This window comes from Chaetodon auriga, chromosome 19 (assembly GCF_051107435.1).
Source record: "Chaetodon auriga isolate fChaAug3 chromosome 19, fChaAug3.hap1, whole genome shotgun sequence".
Taxonomy (NCBI): Eukaryota; Metazoa; Chordata; class Actinopteri; order Chaetodontiformes; family Chaetodontidae; genus Chaetodon; species Chaetodon auriga.
The window spans coordinates 6,198,407-6,216,469 of record NC_135092.1 but is presented as its reverse complement, the minus strand read 5'-3'; the positions used below and the strand labels follow the sequence as shown (position 1 = coordinate 6,216,469).

At 43.2% G+C, this 18,063-nt stretch overlaps 1 protein-coding gene across 2 annotated transcripts in view; it reads left to right on the top strand.

Moving 5' to 3' along the window:
- The window catches only part of stxbp1a (syntaxin binding protein 1a), a 29,533-nt gene extending 11,492 nt beyond the window's left edge, over positions 1-18,041 (top strand). Inside the window, exons 2-20 of one of the 2 annotated variants that reach the window (XM_076758125.1) lie at positions 377-426; positions 1,239-1,320; positions 1,422-1,498; positions 2,089-2,167; positions 3,012-3,115; positions 4,809-4,957; positions 5,633-5,717; positions 5,918-6,048; positions 6,203-6,310; positions 6,431-6,491; positions 6,845-6,910; positions 6,992-7,072; positions 7,297-7,435; positions 8,081-8,190; positions 8,363-8,464; positions 8,922-9,007; positions 11,208-11,362; positions 12,669-12,826; positions 16,157-18,041. In XM_076758125.1, the coding sequence (XP_076614240.1) occupies positions 377-426; positions 1,239-1,320; positions 1,422-1,498; positions 2,089-2,167; positions 3,012-3,115; positions 4,809-4,957; positions 5,633-5,717; positions 5,918-6,048; positions 6,203-6,310; positions 6,431-6,491; positions 6,845-6,910; positions 6,992-7,072; positions 7,297-7,435; positions 8,081-8,190; positions 8,363-8,464; positions 8,922-9,007; positions 11,208-11,362; positions 12,669-12,778 (1,775 nt within the window). In that variant the 3' untranslated portion in view covers positions 12,779-12,826; positions 16,157-18,041. The remainder of the gene's footprint in view (positions 1-376; positions 427-1,238; positions 1,321-1,421; positions 1,499-2,088; positions 2,168-3,011; positions 3,116-4,808; positions 4,958-5,632; positions 5,718-5,917; positions 6,049-6,202; positions 6,311-6,430; positions 6,492-6,844; positions 6,911-6,991; positions 7,073-7,296; positions 7,436-8,080; positions 8,191-8,362; positions 8,465-8,921; positions 9,008-11,207; positions 11,363-12,668; positions 12,827-16,156) is intronic. The other variant, XM_076758126.1, reaches the window with a different exon arrangement.
- The last annotated feature ends 22 nt before the right edge of the window (positions 18,042-18,063 follow it).

The following is an 18,063-nucleotide window of genomic DNA, read 5'->3' as shown; positions in this document are numbered from 1 at the left end:
CAGCTGTCAGCGTGGTGGAGCAGGACACAAAGAAATGGATCACACATTGCACTGTGACACAGAGCCACATGTGAACCACACACACACAATCATCCACAATGTCTTTTTATATTCCCTTTAATATGTCTATCAGCTATTTATGTCCTCATTTATTTATGTACATAGAAGGGAGCTGTGGCTCTCAGCTCTGAAGTGTGGCAATCAACTTATTGTGGAGAATAGCACTTATCCCTGTGTGTGTGTGTGTGTGTGTGTGTGTGTGTGTGTGTCCCTCTTCATGAGTATTCCTTGTTTACATTTGTTAAAACCTCTTTGCTCAGATCACTGTGCCCCCCTCAAAATCCTGATGGTCTTTACCTTCATTTTTCTTCTACAGAGATTATGAATGATGTTATCAAGAAGGTGAAGAAGAAGGGAGAATGGAAGGTAAGAAGTTCATAATAATAATAACAACAACAACAACAACAATAATAATAATATCAATAATAACAACAACAACAACAATAATAATAATAATAATAATAATAACATAATCTTTATTGGTATAGCAGCTTTCATACAAGACAAACAGCTCGGAGAACTTACAACACAGAAATCACACGCACACATGAACAATAAACATCAAAACAGAGAGAGAAAATTAATGGAAAATAAAACCCAAGATTGTTTGAAGAGGGAACTGAGCTGGTTTTGCGCAACACTTAAATTTACTCCATCCTGCGGCACTGAGTCATAACAGTATACAGTTACAGTGTACAGAAATCCAGAGTGTGTGTATTTTGTTCCAGTGGTCCAATCTAAGCACTTCTCATTTCTTTAAGTGAATATGAGCGGTGCAACGTGCAGCCAAATAATCTATTAGTCAAATATATTTGATGGCCTAGAGTCACTCTTGAGTGATGACGTGAGAGCTGTGCAGCTTTCCTGCTGACCGCTGCAGGATATTTCAAACAATCAAGTTTTTAGAAATATCTTAAAACCACACACAACGACAACAAGATGAGGAAGCAAAACGAAATATGTAAAAGATTAACAGTGCATGAAAAAAGAATAACTGAGATTTAACTTTCATTTAAAGTGTTTTACGCAGTTTGGCACATTAAAAGAAAACTGACTGCTGATATCACGTTAAATATAATCTCCCTTCTCTTTTTATGTCAATGAGACAGTTTTATTGTTAGCAGCACGTGAGTAATGAACTGTGTTTGTATAGTCACCCTCGTATTTCCTGTTGCCAGGCGCTGATTGTGGACCAGCTGAGCATGAGGATGTTGTCGTCCTGCTGCAAGATGACAGACATCATGACAGAAGGCATCACCAGTAAGAAACAATGGTCCCTGCTGTCAGTGCACTCTCCTGTGGACAGTTCCTTTTGTTTGTTGCACTTCTGGAAATGTGTGTGTCTGTTTCTGCCTCTCTAGTCGTGGAGGACATCAACAAGCGACGAGAGCCTCTTCCCAGCCTGGAGGCCATTTTCCTGATTACACCCACTGAAAAGGTCTCTCTCTCTCTCTCTCTCTCTCTCTCTCTCTCTCTCTCTCTCTCTCTCTCTCTCTCTCTCTCTCTCTCATAGTGTATATTTAGAGGTGTGTCTATGGCAGCAGGTCTGTGTTTTTAGCAGAGAACAGAAATGCTGCTGTGTGTCCAAACACACAACTGTTGACTCAGTCAGCAAATCACACACACGCACTTCTTTGTTTCCATGGTATCTCTCTCTCTCTCTCTCTCTCTCTCTCTCTCTCTCTCTCTCTCTCTCTCATATTCAGATTCTAATTAGCTTTAATGGCAACACCATAAATATGTTATGCAGGTTTTTTTTTTAAGACACAGTGTTAATCGTTTTATTTCTTTGTGTTTGGTCAGTTCTTTTAAGCTTTATTGGCATGTTGAGCAAAGATTTCAACAGATGTTTCCTGATGTTCCTTCTTGTAGTCATTGGTGAATGTATCTTAAATGGCCACACTTTGGTAACATCGTAGCAATAAAACCTCGATGAACTGAAGTGTACACGGATACACACACTCTGCAGTGAACACACTCGCGTGAACTCTACAGTCTGACTGTGATTGCCTGTTTCTGTCTCCTCAGTCTGTCCACACCCTCATCGCAGACTTCAAAGACCCTCATTCAGCTAAATACAAGGCCGCTCATGTTTTCTTCACTGACTGTGAGTATACACATGAAGACCGGCTTCAGCACTGCTGCATGTAACACACTGTCTTTGTTCTAAAATATAGTTATAGTGTTGCAGAATTAGGTTCACTGTTATTCATATTCAGTCATTGGTGCCCTGTGCTTATCCTCAGTTGTGCTCTTTGTTCAATCTGTTATCATATTGTTTTCTTTGTTAGTGCTGTTTCAGAGCTCCTTGTAACTGTTTCTTTCTAAGAAAAACTGTCTTTTTTATATATTTGAGGGCCCACGGCTTGTTGTTGTCACGTCCCCCCAGTTTCCTCCCAGCTCAGTCTTAATGATTTGTACATTTATAGTCATTTTCCACAGCATCAGCTGTGAACTGGGAGAAAATGGCTTTGGGGATGTAATTGTAATTGCTGTAACAATTACAAGTGTGTCTTTAATTAAATTGGTAAATTTGATGACTGAACAGTCACATTTATGTTTTTTTTAATTTATGTTTTCTCTCTTGTCTCCTGTCGTATCGGATAAGATTCATACTTTGAAGCAGCTGTGGTTTTTGGTATCCTGGTATTGCATTCCACAGCGGTGATAGATGAGCTTCACTTAATTAAAACTGGAGCTGCTATGATGCTACAGCCACCTTTCACTGTAAATCTTTGTAATGCGAGATAGTGCTCACATAAGATTCTTCTGCTCCATCCTGTCAACTGATGGATGAGTGATGTCTATGAGAATATTATAACCTGATCTGCCAAAAAGGCTACGAGATGTTGAGGGAGTGCAGATATTAGCATTATATCCTAAATCTGTGAATGATGCACCGACAAATTATTCCTTAAATGTCTGTTTTTCCTCATGTTCACCATCTCCAGCCTGCCCTGATCCTCTGTTCAACGAGCTGGTGAAGAGCCGCGCTTCCAAAACCATCAAGACTCTGACGGAGATCAACATCGCCTTCTTGCCCTACGAGTCTCAGGTGAATATCCAGCTGTGCAGAATGGTCTGGTTGATGCAGCTCGTGCATCATGTTTCACAATGATTTCTAACGAAGACTCAGAAAACAGAATACAAATGTCTCCATAAAAGGGACAAAAGCAGTGCATGTGCATGTTTCTGTCTTTGTGAGCTCGCACAGTTTTACGCCCCTGGATTGTTTTCCCTTTCTTGTCTGATGTCACCTCTTGTCTCTCCTCTTAGCCGGCAATGTTATTGTTTGTTAGTGACTGTGAGGGAAAAGCAGAGGGAGATCCAGAGATAGAAAGCTTGAGCTAGAGCAGCGAGAGATCGATTAAGACTGGTAGGAGGAGAGGGATGCTGCAAAGGACACAGACAGGAATAGTAACAGTGAGGTTATTGGTTGTTAGAGTGGATAAAGACAAACACAAACACACACTCAGGTGGTCGCTCGGCATAATGCTGCTGACTCACCAGTCACTCTGTTTAATGCCAGACTGTTCCAGAACGACTCACATTTGTCACGTCGACTTGGCTCCCTCCCACCTGCTTCTCCACCCTTGCTGTATTTCCAAATTTCTGCCTCCGCCATGTTTTTCCTCCCTCCTCCCTCGCGCCCTCCCTCTCTCTGATTTCTGTTGTTTTATCTCCCAGTTCCTCCATCTCTGTCTTTGCACATTGCTTGTATTTTCTGTGCTCTGCTCAAGCTTTTTGTTCCTTCCCTCCATTCATATTTTCTCCTAATTTTTGGCTCCCCCACCCCTTCCCTTCTCCTACATCTCCCCTCCTGTCCATCCCTCCCTCTCACTGTTCTGAAGATGCTGCTTGGCCCACAATGCTTTGCTCCTCTCCTGTCTACTATGATTAATTCAGAGTCGGTGGATTTCTGCTTCAGGCAAAGTGCTGCCTCATAGCCCCGCCCACATGCTGATGCTCTCACCCCATTGGATGAGTCAGGATCCACACAGCCAATGGTAGCTAAGCCAACATAGGGACCCTTCTGCAGAGCAGCATGTGACCATGGACAGATGGGGTGGAAGGAGGGAGTGGTAGTGAGTGATGCACAAGAGGAGACAGGAGAGGAAGCAAGGGAAGAACATAGGAGACAAAACAGGCCAGGGTAGGAAAGAGGTAGACAGGTATAGAAGATGAGAGGAGAGAACATACAGATGAGAGGAACAAGGAAATGACACAGGAGAGGAGGGAAAGTGATTTGGAGGGAGGAGGTGAAACAAGGACACAGGAATAGAAGAAAGGGGACAGAGGAGAGGAGAGGAAAGAGAGAAGGATGAGGACATTAGAGAAGGAGAGGAAACAAAAAGAAAGAAAGGAGCAAAGAGAAAAGGAGAGAAAGAGGATATGAGGTGGAGGAATAAGGAAATGGCAGAGATGAAGAAACAAGGAAATGAGAGAGGAGAGGAGACAGACAATGGAGAGGAGCTTGAAGGAGAGTTGAGACAAGGAGGATGAAAAGCAAAGAAAGGAGAGCAAACAAGAGAACAGAAGAGGAGAGAATATTTAATGGATCACAACACCTCCAGCTGCTTTACAGCAAGATAACATGCTTTCTGTCCACAGTGAGCTGCTGTGAACACAGAGCGGTTCATGTTCTCCACGACGCTGAAAATGGTGGAATCTGTTCCTGACTTTAAAGATAAATCCAGATGTTCAGACCAGAAGCAAAGTTTAAGTTGCGTACATGTTTGTGCATGCAGGTGTACTCTTTGGACAATCCAGACGCCTTCCACAGTTTCTACAGCCCCCATAAGACCCAGCTGAAGAACCCGGTGATGGAGAGGCTGGCTGAGCAGATTGCCACACTCTGTGCCACCCTGAAGGAGTACCCTGCTGTCAGATACCGAGGGTGAGCAGCAGGGGGCGCTGCTGAGAGGCAGCTGTGGGTACAGGCTGGTTTCCAAAGCCAAAGGCACTGTAGCTGTCCAGGAAATCACATATTTGGACAGATATGGTGTTAAAGCGAACCATAGGTGTCACAGTCAGGATGTTGGCCTGTGTTTATCAAACTACTAAGAGGGACCGTTTGATATAGTGAAGCATTCAGTTATATAGTAAAAGTTCTTACAATGGCACATGGTTTACATTTGTGAAAAGTTTGTCAGAAGCTTCTGTAATCCAAAAGGCTGCTGCACACACAGAAACACCACTGTTCAGTTATAGAGGACATAAAAATGTCATAAATCACTTCAAAGGGCATCAAATAGAATTCTCTCATGACTGATTTAGCATATTTACCAAAAATAATTTTTATCCTTTGAGATCAGTGTCTTCTGAGAGGTGTAGCTGTGACACAGCCCACATGCTCTCAAAATGTATTGAAAGTAGTTTTATCAAAATATTTTTCTCATCTTTTGATTTTTCTGATCTCCTTGCTCCAACATGTGTCTTTATGTCCATCTTCCTCCCTTCTCCTTTTCACATTTACTTCCTGTCCTTTTCTGTTAACCTCCATATGCTTCCATTTGTCTCACCACCCACCCACCCACCCACCCACTCATCCGTCTGTCTGTCATTCTGTCAGCGAGTACAAGGACAACTCCACCCTGGCCCAGCTGGTTCAGGACAAACTGGACGCTTACAAAGCTGATGACCCCACTATGGGAGAGGTGAGCTCAGGACAATCAAATTTTTTGTCCCCTTATATTCCTGCTTAATGATTTGTTTTGCAAAGTATTTAGCTCAGTAGTTAAAGTCACGCAGCTGAATTCCACATTACAGAGAATGTACTTCAAATATACATGTATAACGTTGTATATGTATCTTATTGCTCGTTTACTCTTGTATCTGCGTGTCTTTCTCTCTGTAGGGTCCAGACAAGGCTCGCTCACAGCTGATCATCCTGGACAGGGCGTTTGACCCCGTCTCTCCCGTCCTGCACGAGCTCACCTTCCAGGCCATGGGCTACGACCTGCTGCCCATCGAAAACGACGTCTACAAGTACGAAAAACACAAATGACAGTGCAACAATGACTCCTGAGGGCTGTGTTTCAGTGTTAATTAAGGTCTAGGTTAACGCTGCAGCAGGCCTATTTTTGCATGAAACATTCACATTAGCTTCAGTCACCTCAGGATGCGTCTTTTTCTCCTTCAGGTATGAGACCAGCGGCATCGGAGACTCTCGTGAGAAGGAGGTTCTGCTGCACGAAGACGATGACCTGTGGGTGAGCCTGAGACACAAACACATAGCTGAGGTGTCCCAGTGAGTACTTCTCTCATGCTTTGTCTCTCTTTATACATGTCTTTGGATACCGTCTTCAGCGACAAGACCTTTCTCTCATGTGTTACTGCTTCTCCTCTCCTGTTTGTGTTTTGTCATTAGGGAAGTGACACGCCAGCTGAAGGACTTTTCTTCCAGCAAGAGGATGAACACCGGAGAGAAGGTAAAGAGGAGGCTGCTGCAGGAACACATGCAGTATTGCAAAGACATTGGTACTATAGTGTTACTCAACATAACATTTAACGTCTTTAACTGCTAAACAGATTTGTGGTATTTGAGTATTCAAAGTGAATTCCTTTAGTCATCATCAAATACATACAATCATACAGTCTTAGATTTTGGCTGCACAGGGTGTGTGTCCATGAACTTTAGGTGAAAAGTTGTACAAATTTTAAAGAATCATTCTGAGAAGTACACTCATTCACTGTCTTGCTGATGAGATTATAATTTAGTTTTCACAGTATTTTCAATTGATGTTGATCATCAGGCTTTCATCGTCTGCTTTTGCTTCAACAGACCACAATGAGGGATCTGTCCCAGATGCTGAAGAAGATGCCTCAGTACCAGAAGGAGCTCAGCAAGGTGTGTGTGTTTCTGTGACTCTGAGCTGTCCTGTGTGTGTGTCAGAGTGTGTGCTGACCCCGTGTGTTGTGTGTTTTTCAGTACTCGACTCATCTGCAGCTGGCTGAGGACTGTATGAAGCATTACCAGGGAACAGTGGACAAGCTGTGCCGCGTGGAACAGGTTAGAGGGCAGGCGAGAGGGGGATGAGAGAGGAAAGGGGAGAGGAAACGAGGAGACAGGAGGGGAGAGGAAATGAGCAGATCAGCGCTAAAGGAGGAAATGATCGGAATCATTATTTTTCATGCAGCGCCAAATGCTTTTATAATCCCTGGGAATGTGTAATTCAGGCATTTAAACGGCCATTTTAAGTGACATACATATGATACCTGAGTTCTCTCATCCAGGATCTGGCTATGGGCACAGACGCCGAGGGAGAGAAGATCAAAGACCCCATGAGGGCCATCGTGCCCATCCTGCTGGATGCCAACGTCAGCACATATGACAAGATCCGCATCATCCTGCTCTACATTTTCCTCAAGAACGGTAAGGAGGAGCCTGCAGACGACATGAAGGAATCTAAAGCTTGTGAAATATCTGTCCCTATGAAAGCTCCACTGGCCCGCAGCTGACGCCTGTTTTTGTTTCATTTCTGGTTTAATTTTCTTTCAGTTTTTGTCGTTTCTTCAGCTGTTGTTTGGCTGCCTTTTTAAATATTAACTCAAACCTGTGAGTATTGGTATTTGCAATACATAGATCTGTCCTGTCGCTTTTCTTTTTAGAAAATTATGCATTTGAATTAACAAACAAAATAGTCACCAAAAGTACAAAAAGGACTAATTCACTGCTTCACTTCACTCATTAGTATTAAAAAAGACAAATTCAAAGAAGAAAAAAATGATCTACTATTTCCCTATTCGAGCTTCAGTAAGCCAGCTGTTCAGCACACGTCTGTAAACATGATGTTTGACAGGATACAGGCAGAAAAAGAACCTTCTCAGCTCATACATCACCTGTCATTTTTAGTAATATACAGTGTTAATAAAATGTTTTTATTTTTGCGCTCAAGTTACAAAACATGGACATAGTCATCCCAGAACGAGCTGATATTAAATGTAAACACATGTTTTTTTACAGTTATAAAATATGAACTGTGTGTGTGTGTGTGTGTGTGTGTGTGTGTGTTTTCAGGCATTACGGAGGAGAACCTGAACAAGCTGATCCAGCACGCTCAGATCCCCCCTGAGGACAGTGAGATCATCACCAACATGGCTCACCTGGGCGTCCCCATCATCACAGATGTAAGACCCTCACTGGGCCACGCTCGTCTTCTTCTTGTCTTCTCCTCCTCTCCTCTGCTTTTTTCTTCCCTGCTCTCCATCGTCTCAGTCTGATCCATTACTCCTTGGCTTTTCTTTTGGCCTTTTCTCATCTCCTCTCTCTCACCTCCTCGTCTCTTCTTTCCTCCTTCAGTCCACCCTCCGCCGAGGAAAGAAGCTGGACAGGAAGGAGCGCGTGAGCGAGCAGACCTATCAGCTGTCCCGCTGGACACCACTGGTGAAGGACATCATGGAGGTGTGTTTCAAGGGCTTGACTCGCTGTTTCATTTATCATGAACATGCTCTTGTTTGTGTGTTGTTCTTAAGGCAAAGAGTACTTTCTTTAGTCTATAAAGCATCTCAAAAGCTTCTTTTTTCTCCTAAAGAAAACATTCATGGCGGATGCAAAAACACCAAATTATTTTATCTGATTAGGATTATTTACTTTGCAGTTGACCAACACTGACAGCAAGCACAGTCAAACATCTGTTTTTTTCCAGTCTGGTTGTTATCAACTATATTTAGCCCCTTATTTGTGCAAAGCCAATTCTCCAATGGACCTCCATGATGGAGCTGCACATGGTTGCTAAGAGACGTGACACAACAGTGAACCCCCTATTGAAGTGTGTGTGTGAGTGTGAGTGTGTGTGTGTGTGTTAAAGGTTAACAGTATTGCTGACAAAGGTCTGTTTTGTCTTTTTGTCCCCCTGCAGGATGCTATTGATGATAAGCTGGACACCAAGCACTACCCCTACATCTCCACCCGCTCCTCTGCCTCCTTCAGCACCACTGCAGTCAGGTACACACACATACATATGCATATGCACACCACGTGGCATCGTATTGCACGGTATTAGACACATTTTTAGATTGCAAAGACAGAAACGATGGTATTAGATCAATAGTAATTTGGGAGGGGAGGTGAGCCTAACGGATCAATGCTCGAGACAAATGGAGAGCAGGGAGGTGATCCTGATGGCTGGCAGGTTAGTGAGCCATACACAGATCTCAGTGCCAAGAATTGGAGGCATGATGAGAGCTCAGGCATTCACCAGTTCATGTATATGATTTAATGAGGAAAAAAGTCGATAGAGGAGAAAACACTGAGCAGAAACATCTAAAAATCTCAACTTTTTATGTAATTTATTTCGTAGAAGTTTCCACATTTTGGAAGAGATTACTTTGCATCTTTTGAAATGACTGGATTCATTAAAGTGTCTGCAGTCAAAAATAAATCTTTGATATATTCTTACATGAAATCAGCACTGAATAGAAAACATTCCAGTCACTGCTGAAATTCATCAACAAAATGGACATCAGCTTGATACGAACCCTGCAAACTCTGCCAAAATGTAACCGAGCTGACCTGAATACAAGTCATCAACATCCCCAATTCCACTTGTGTGTGAGCGTGTGTGTGTGTGTGTGTGTGCGTGTGTGTGAGGGGGAGTGATGAAGCCACTTTCAGCTCCACTAATCCTTTCACTCCAGTCTGTGTGGAAGCTGCTGGTGTGTATTGATTCAGCATCAAATCCTCTCCTGTTACGAACTGATCTGCCTCATTTGCTGTCCCTCCCCCGCAGAAGCAGACACACCCAGCACCGAGGATCACATTAGGAGACGTGTAGGTTAGCCAAAGGAAAGCTACACAGATGCAGATGAAGCCTCTGATGGTGGAGTCTTATCTCATGTGTGCAATGCTTCAATTCATTTAATAAGGCTGTAATCAATATTTCATGTGCACAATGCATCAAATGACAAATGACTGTGTGTATGAAAGGGACTGCACGTAGTGAAAAAAAAATAGAGTTACCACAGACTCTGCATTTCCTCCAGCTCTGCAGAGCTTCATAGCATCTTTCAGCTGGCTGTTTTGGTTTTCTGAGGAGCATCGTTACTGTTTGGTTCACGCTCACTGCTCTCGCCGTGTGGTTTTTGGCAGAAACGGGCAGCTCAGTGAAAAAAGCTCCAATAAATCCACCGTACACCACCTGCTCAGCACCACACAGCCAACAGAATTAGTGACTAGCTGGTGAATACAGTGGAGCATTTAGCAGCTACAGAGACAGATACCTGAGAGGTGAGACCAAGAACAGAGCTGGAAGAAGAGTGAAATTCACCAGCTGTCCGGACAGACAACTGCAAATAAATGATAATGTTGCTGTTGCTCGCTCTAACTAAACAATGTGTAAACAGGCAACTGTAAGCTAACATGTCAACACACAGTGTCAATTGCGACATCCATGTCTGTATTGCGGTAATATGACTAAACATCACATTTGCTGTTGAAATGATAAATGAATATACAATATTAAATCAACATAGCACTTTAATACAAATATTAATTAATGACACAAAAACTGATAGCACTTAAATAAAAAATTTGAATTCTGCTTATGAGCAGTCTTGAAGGCCAGTTGTGCATCTCTCCCTTAGCTTTTATTTATGATCAGTTGTAGCATCCTTTCATGAGTGTTGTGTGAAAACACATCACCTGTGAATCTTCATATATCATCTATTGTATGTTTTCCCTGAGCAGAGTCTGCAGGCTGCAGAGCCTCCAACAAACCTCCAATCAGATGGTCAGTCAGGAGCAGCCTATATGTAGCTGGAAAGGAAGCTGTGCCTGAGAGGCAAATTTCAGGGTGACAGCTTAACCTATGAGACTTTATACTGTCAATGCATTTTGCATCTTTGTCACCTCAGATTACGGTCAGGTCTTATTTATGTCAGCAGGACAATAAAATTACACTACTGAGTTTCACTGAAACTAGTTTAAAATGTGGAGGTGACAGAAATTTGAATTTGAAATCATGCCCTAAACAAAAATTTCACATCTTTGTGTCCTTGAAATCTTATCCATGTTTTGGAAAGCAGTCTCAAACACGAAATACTGTTTTGAGAGAATGGTTAAAAACAATAGGATGCCAAGATGATGAAAAAAAGGAGCTCTGTGTATTAATGTATTAATGCTGCTGTTTTCCTCTCTGCTCTGGCAGTGCTCGGTATGGCCACTGGCACAAGAATAAGACACCCGGAGAGTACCGCACTGGACCACGTGTCATAGTCTTCATCATCGGTGGCGTGTCCTTCAGCGAGATGCGCTGCGCCTATGAGGTCACACAGGCCAATGGGAAGTGGGAGGCCATCATTGGTGAGTAGAGCAACGGGAGGCGCCGCTGAGCGCAGCCTGAGAGCAAGAAGAAGGGTTCATATGTGCAGGCCCACAAATACCTCAGAGTAACTTAACGTCCCCTGAAAATCTTGTTTTTGCTGACCTCTAGTGGTTTAACTCCTCACCTTGCTGCAGTGTGTGGGTGTGGTGGCACGTTCAACAAATCTCACTTCTGAAAGAGGCGTAAAAGTTTCAGCTTTAAGAGGGGCGCTCAAAAAACTGCTTTTCATCCCGGTGTTCAGTGACAGAGAGGACATGTCCCGAAGTGGACCATGTTTTATAGGAAGTATGAAAACTAATAAAAGCTGAGTCCTACTTTAGGGTACACGTCCTTTGATGCGTTTCCAGAGGACTGTGTGAGGTTGGACCAGCAGGTGCAGGTTCAATCTGGACTTCAGGTCCTTCGAGGGACACATGAGGACACAGCTTAAAAAAAATAAAGATGGAGGGGAGGAGAAACATGGGGGGGGCGGGCACAGGACGTGAGGTGAATAGACAGTCCAACCCTCAGGTAAAAGTGCAAATTCAGTCCATTAAAAGGAAGATAAAGCTCTTTACAACACATTTGACCTCATATCAGGATCAAAGCATGAGCTGACCTCTCAAAGTGCAAAAAAATAATAGTTTTAAGAATCAATACAAGATTTCATGCGGTAATGTGGTACATGTGCTATGTGGTCAATATAGAAACATTTCCTTTTTTAATACAAATTGACACATCAGGTAGTTTTTGCAGACAGAGCCCAACACATCTCCTGCAGGACAGCATAGTTCCCTCTGTGGCTTCCATGCACCAGCTCATGGCTGCAGTGTGTGGACGCCCAGCTGCCGATAGTCCCAACACCCCGCCTATTGTGTGCAATGTCTTATGTTAAAATAGCCCTTTATGTTATGCCCCTCTGTACTGTTTATTTGACGTGTTAAAGCTTCGCCAGCCAGTCTGTGTTATTAATGGGAAAGTGTCTTGTTAGTTTTTGTTGTGCTCTGCTTCAGCTGTTGTCTTAAAACACAACTCTTGTCTTTGAATTGCAGCTGCGCCATGTCTTTTTCTGTGTCTGTGAGTCCAAGTTCTGTTTGTGCAACATGGCGAGTGTGTGTGTGTGTGTGTGTGTGTATGTTTGTGTGTGTGTGTGTGTGTGTGTGACCTGTCAGTGGACAAGTGTGTCTCTGTGTGTGTCCTGTACGACAGGTTGCTTGTTTTTAACCCTTTTGTTTTTTTCTGGAGCGAGTGGGGGAGGGGGTGTGGCATGTGCTGAGTGGTGAAGCCACCTCTGTTCCTCCACAGGTTCCACCCACACGCTCACCCCCACCAAATTCTTATCGGACCTGCAGCACCCCGACTTCCGAGAGTCCACTAGGGTGTCCTTTGAGGACGCAGACCCCTCAGCCGAGTGAGGCAGAGACAGATTGGGAGGGAGGGAGAGAGAAATCACACTGAAAAAAGTAAAGGCAGCCGCACAAAGAAGCCCTTTCTGAACCTTCACAGCACAAGGGCTTCCTCCTTGTTCCTTCTTCTTCTTTGATCACTCAGTACTGTTTTTTGTAACTCCACCCTCCTCCTCCTCCCTGTGTCCCTCGGGGATGGGCACCCCCGACCTTCCCTCACTGCATGGACCGCTCCAGTATGTATGTCCCTGTATGTTGAGTTAGCCAATGAGAATGGGAGTCTTGCCATCCAATCAGGTGCAACCTGACTATTTTCCCGACAGTAGGGCTGAATCCAAATGTCTGAGCTTTACCCCACTTGCAGACCACAGTACAAAATCCACAAAGTCCTCAAGAGGGCTCATTTTGCAGGCTTCAGACTTTGCTTTTTTTAATTACCCACAAGTCATTGCAATAGGAACGTGATGATTTTTAATCAGACACAATAAGAAGATAAAACTTACATACAAGTATGATGAGTCATGTAGAAAAGTACTGAGCCATTTCATGCTAAGAAATATAATGTGTGCAAAGCCCGTCTCATCTGTGAGGGCCCAGGCTGGAGGGCCCAGGCTAGAGGGCCCAGGCTGGAGGGCCCTGGAGTCCGTGTATTTGGATACAGCCAAAGTAAAGTCTGAGCTGAAGAGCGGCCATGTCTGAGGGTGTCGTGACCCCATCCCTGCTGCCTCCTCCCATCATCTCAGCTGGGTGGATTAAATCAGCCCTCAACAGACACCCAAAGGCCCTTTGAGCCTGTTGAACACTCACTCCAGATTTAATCTACCCCTGAGATCCATCTCTATCAGTTTTTACTGTCCAATTATTTTCTAGTTAATTGCAAAGACAATCACCATGATTTCTTACCGGTTTCTTTCAGGACAGGTCCTTGAGTTGATGTTTGGATTTCAAAGAAGGATTCTCTCCTTTTTTCCTTGTTTTTTTTTTTTTTTTTTTTTTTGTTTTTGACTCCCAGTCCTCTGACTGCGTCCATGTCACTTTCTCTCAGCCCACCATCACATGCTCACATGGCTCACGGCTCGTCCGCAGAGGGTGCTGAATATTAGCAACAGATCATCTTTATCATGATTAACCTTTCAGGGTGCTGACACACAGGGCAAGTTTGGGGGGCAACGTAGTTGGGAAACAGTCAGGTAACAGCAATCATCCCAGAAGAATTCATTTCAGTTGTCCAAAAAAGTTGCCCTTTGTATCACGGCCTCTATGATGCCTCTCTGCTGACACAGAGTCTGGGTATGTAGCAATGTTCCACCTGATATGCTTTAGCAACCTAATAAAAACTAAAGATGCCGCTAATGTCAAACAGCTGCCACTAATCCCCCCCCCTCCCCTAATGTAGGAGACATTTCTTCCAATGACCCATCCTTTACAACAGCCATTAGCACACTATTAGTCTTCAGTTTGTTGATGCAGGAACACAAACAGATGCTACGTTTAAAGGAAGCTGTGCAGAAGTAGGAAGCACTCAAAGAGCACACACCTGCTCCGCTGAATTAGCTTTAATAACGCAAGCTGTTTGGAGGTTTTTAATCTGCATCTGTTTCATATCGACATTCAAATACACGCAGTGATACATGAGTTGTTCTAAACTTTGAGCAAGGCTCATTACCACTGGGACATTTGAATGGAAACTTTTGCAGCTGTGCACATTTACAGGGATTGCTCAAAGTTGATGTATACGTGTGGAGTCTAAATGTGTTGTGTTGCACAATGCATTTAAGATCGGCCACACCTGCAAGAATTTGGCAACTATTTAAGGTAAAATGTAGTGAAATATGAAATATCTCCTTGCTGGAGGTAATAAATAATATGTATTTGCATGAATATCCACACACATTCCCAGTAAAGCCGGATTTTCACCCACCAAAGACAGAATATGGTATTCCCGGGCATCCATCTCATTCCTAACCAATCTGCTAAAGCGATATCGTTTACAAACCAACTTTTGGTTTTATGGTTTTCTCAGAAAGCAGCTCTCACCATAAGCAGTATGGCTGCTCCCCCTCATACTGCTGCATTCAACACTTCCTGAGCAAAATGGTCATCACTTACTAAAACAAGACTTTGTTTTTGTTATGCTGTTTTGGTCTAATCCTCGACATGTGCAGTGCTTCAGTGGCGTTGGTGATCAACGTCACAGTGTTGTGTTTCTGGGGCGCAAAGGCCCACGAAGCTGTGTGTTTGGGGAACAGCAGAGAAGCAGGCGAAACCAGTCCGAAGTTGACCTCCGTGACCCACACTAAACCCCCACCCACGACCCCTGACACCCAAGACCCCCGCATCACCATAATGACCCAACTCGAGATGGACTTGCCTCTTTCTCTTCTGTTGTTCCCTCTGACTGCCTCCACTTCCTGTTCTGAGCCCTCATGGGATCAAGTTTAGATTGACTGTAGGCGATGAGCAGCTAATCAGACCAAACTGGAGGAAACATGCAGCTTTGCAACAGAAACAAACCGATGTAGGTCAAATGCTGTCGATGAACAGGTGTGAGGAGTAAATCAGATGTTTTGGATGATGAAGAATTCCACTGGCAGTAATCCATCTGCAAATCTGACGACGAAGCGAGGCACAAATCTTGCAAAACGTTTGCTTTACTCCAGCGCCTCTCAAGTTTACTGTGTCTGAAATGTGTCTTCAGCTGTCACAACAGTTCATCCCTGTGTTATCAGCGTTACTAAGTTTCACATTTTCACTCATATTTATGGAAGATGATAGACTTAACTCTCTGGGTTCGGATTCCATGACACGTAGAGACGATGTGCTTTCGCCTTTCTTTGCTGTATATTTGGCTGTTTCTTGCAGTATTTTTCAGCTGTCTGGATGCTCTTCAGTTAAAGGCCCACACGCTCATGTGTACGTTTTGATTGGCTGTGCCGTGTAGGACCAGCTTGGTGTTGCAGGACTTCCTGCAGCTCAGATTCATGACAGTTGTGAGGTGCCATCACTGATCTGTGTGCTTCCATATTGTTCAGCTGCATGTGATAGAACACGGCTTCATGAGTTTTGTGTTTGTAGAGCGAGCGACTCAAAGAGCAGCACTTAAGCTTGTGCTTAAGGACAGTAAAAGTCGTTGGTTACCTCCCACCTTTAGCATGAGTTTCTCAAACTCTGACACATGCTGATTATGATTTTCGAACTCTGGGTTGCTCAGTGTTTCTGTCTTTACTTTCATCATTACGTGACACTGCCCTCATCAGTAGGCATTCATAGCAAGAGCTGAAAACACATTTTCCACTGTTCCTCTCCAAACGTGCAGATCTAACACTGTGTATGCATGTGTGTGTGTGTTTGTGTGTGTGTGTGCTTCATGCGTGTGCGTGTCTCCAGGATCGACCAGCATCGTCACCCCCACCACCCTGCTGGAGCAGCTCAAGTCCATGAACAAACCAGACGAGGAAGTGACAAGCTAAAATACTCAGATCACATCTCTCTCCTCTTTACCTTAACTCTGCCCCTCCTCCTTCTCCCTGTCTTACCTCTCTACCCCCCCCCACAAATCCCACATTAATTGTGTATGCATCTTGCTTGAGAAGAAAAAAAAAAGACATCTTAGATGATTAAAAAATATATGTTGTATCAAAGAATAAAACTGTTGCAAGTATTCTCATGTTTTACAATGGATACAACTAAATGAACTTATTTAAAAAGGTTTAAATATCAGAACTGAAGGCCATTTAAAACTGAAAGTACCAAAATGTCATATTGTATGCTATGAAACCTGCTAGAATGTGTAAAAGGTAGACATTTTCTCTTGTTTGATCCTTTGGGTTTCCTCCTTGGTGTGAGTTATATTGAAAGCAGGCGGAGGAGGGATGTGCAGTTGGAGAGGTTAATGTCGTACAATATATCATATCAGTCAACATGCAATATATATATATGAATATATTCATCAGAGGCGTCCCCCCCTGCCCATTTGAGATGTTCGTATTCAGTAGCATGCTTGGACTTGTGTGGACTGTTACTGTGTTTGTATCCAGTGTGGATGTTCTGGGAGCCGCAGAGTTAGCGTTTAGCTTTTTCCTAACATGTCGGGCTCGAATACTCAACTGAAAAGCTTTGTTCTGAGTGTCAAAAAGTCTAAAAACGAACGTGCTTTCAGACCTTTCAAACCACTCCTGAAGCATCATCCTGTAAACTCAGCTGCCAGTTTATCAGGTGCACTTTGCCAAAACCATGGCAATGTGGCAATGACCATAAAGTGGCCACTGCTCCCCAAAACGACTTTTAATGAGATCTTTTACGCACAATTTTGGCTAAGATGAGACATTTTTATTTATGTATGTAGAATTCAATGAGTCATTCGCTTCCAGAGTGGTTGATACTCAAAACACACATTTTCGGTTACATGTTGGTTTAACTGATGTTGGAAAGAACTCTGTAAAAAGTCAGACTCATCCCTCCTCCGGCTGCTGAGGCTGTAAAGTATTTACTTGACACAACTTTTTCCTTTCTCCAGAGAAACTTCACGTTTTAATGTCGAAGAGGCCGTTGCTTGCTGATATTTAATGAATAATCTTAAAAAGGGCCAGTTGTATTTCAGTATTGTATCCTGTCAGAATAAGTCTTATCTTTGGTTAGTAATGATGTTTAATTGGGCCATGCACTGAGTAGTGTTGTGTATCTGCCATATGTTGCTGTTTTAGCGTCTCACTGTTGACTGGTGATATTTCTGACTGTGAAGTAGTGATACTTTTCCTTTAAAAAATGCCAATGTGAAGCCGCCGTGTTTGTGATGTTTAGCTGTAGCTGTTAGTCGTCAACCGGGAAAAAGAACTAATATCTATATTTTCTTTGTCTGTTTCCTCCTCTGGTGCAATGTAAAAACCCTCAAATGGTGAATGGCTTTGCAAAAAACCCTTAAACCCCCCTTTTCACTTTTGTTTCCTCCCTCCCTCCCCTCTTTCCTGGCCAAACAACTTGTATATTGCACTATAATGCATTTTCTGTGATGCAAACGCTTGACTTTGTGTTTTTTTTTTTTTCTATCATAATTTGCTGTTGTATAGGGTTTACTCTGTCAAATCAATTGATTTATATCAAAATTATTTATCAGAGAAAAAATAATGATACATTAGTCTGTCCTGAAACTGTTTAACTTATTGGGATTGTATGTTTGCGAGTGTTGAAGCACAAACAATACTTCCATGTGTACCTAATATGTACTAAGGCTGTCTAATAAATTGGCTTCCATTATGTTAAATATTCAAAAGAAGAGTTGACTCTTTTTCAGTATT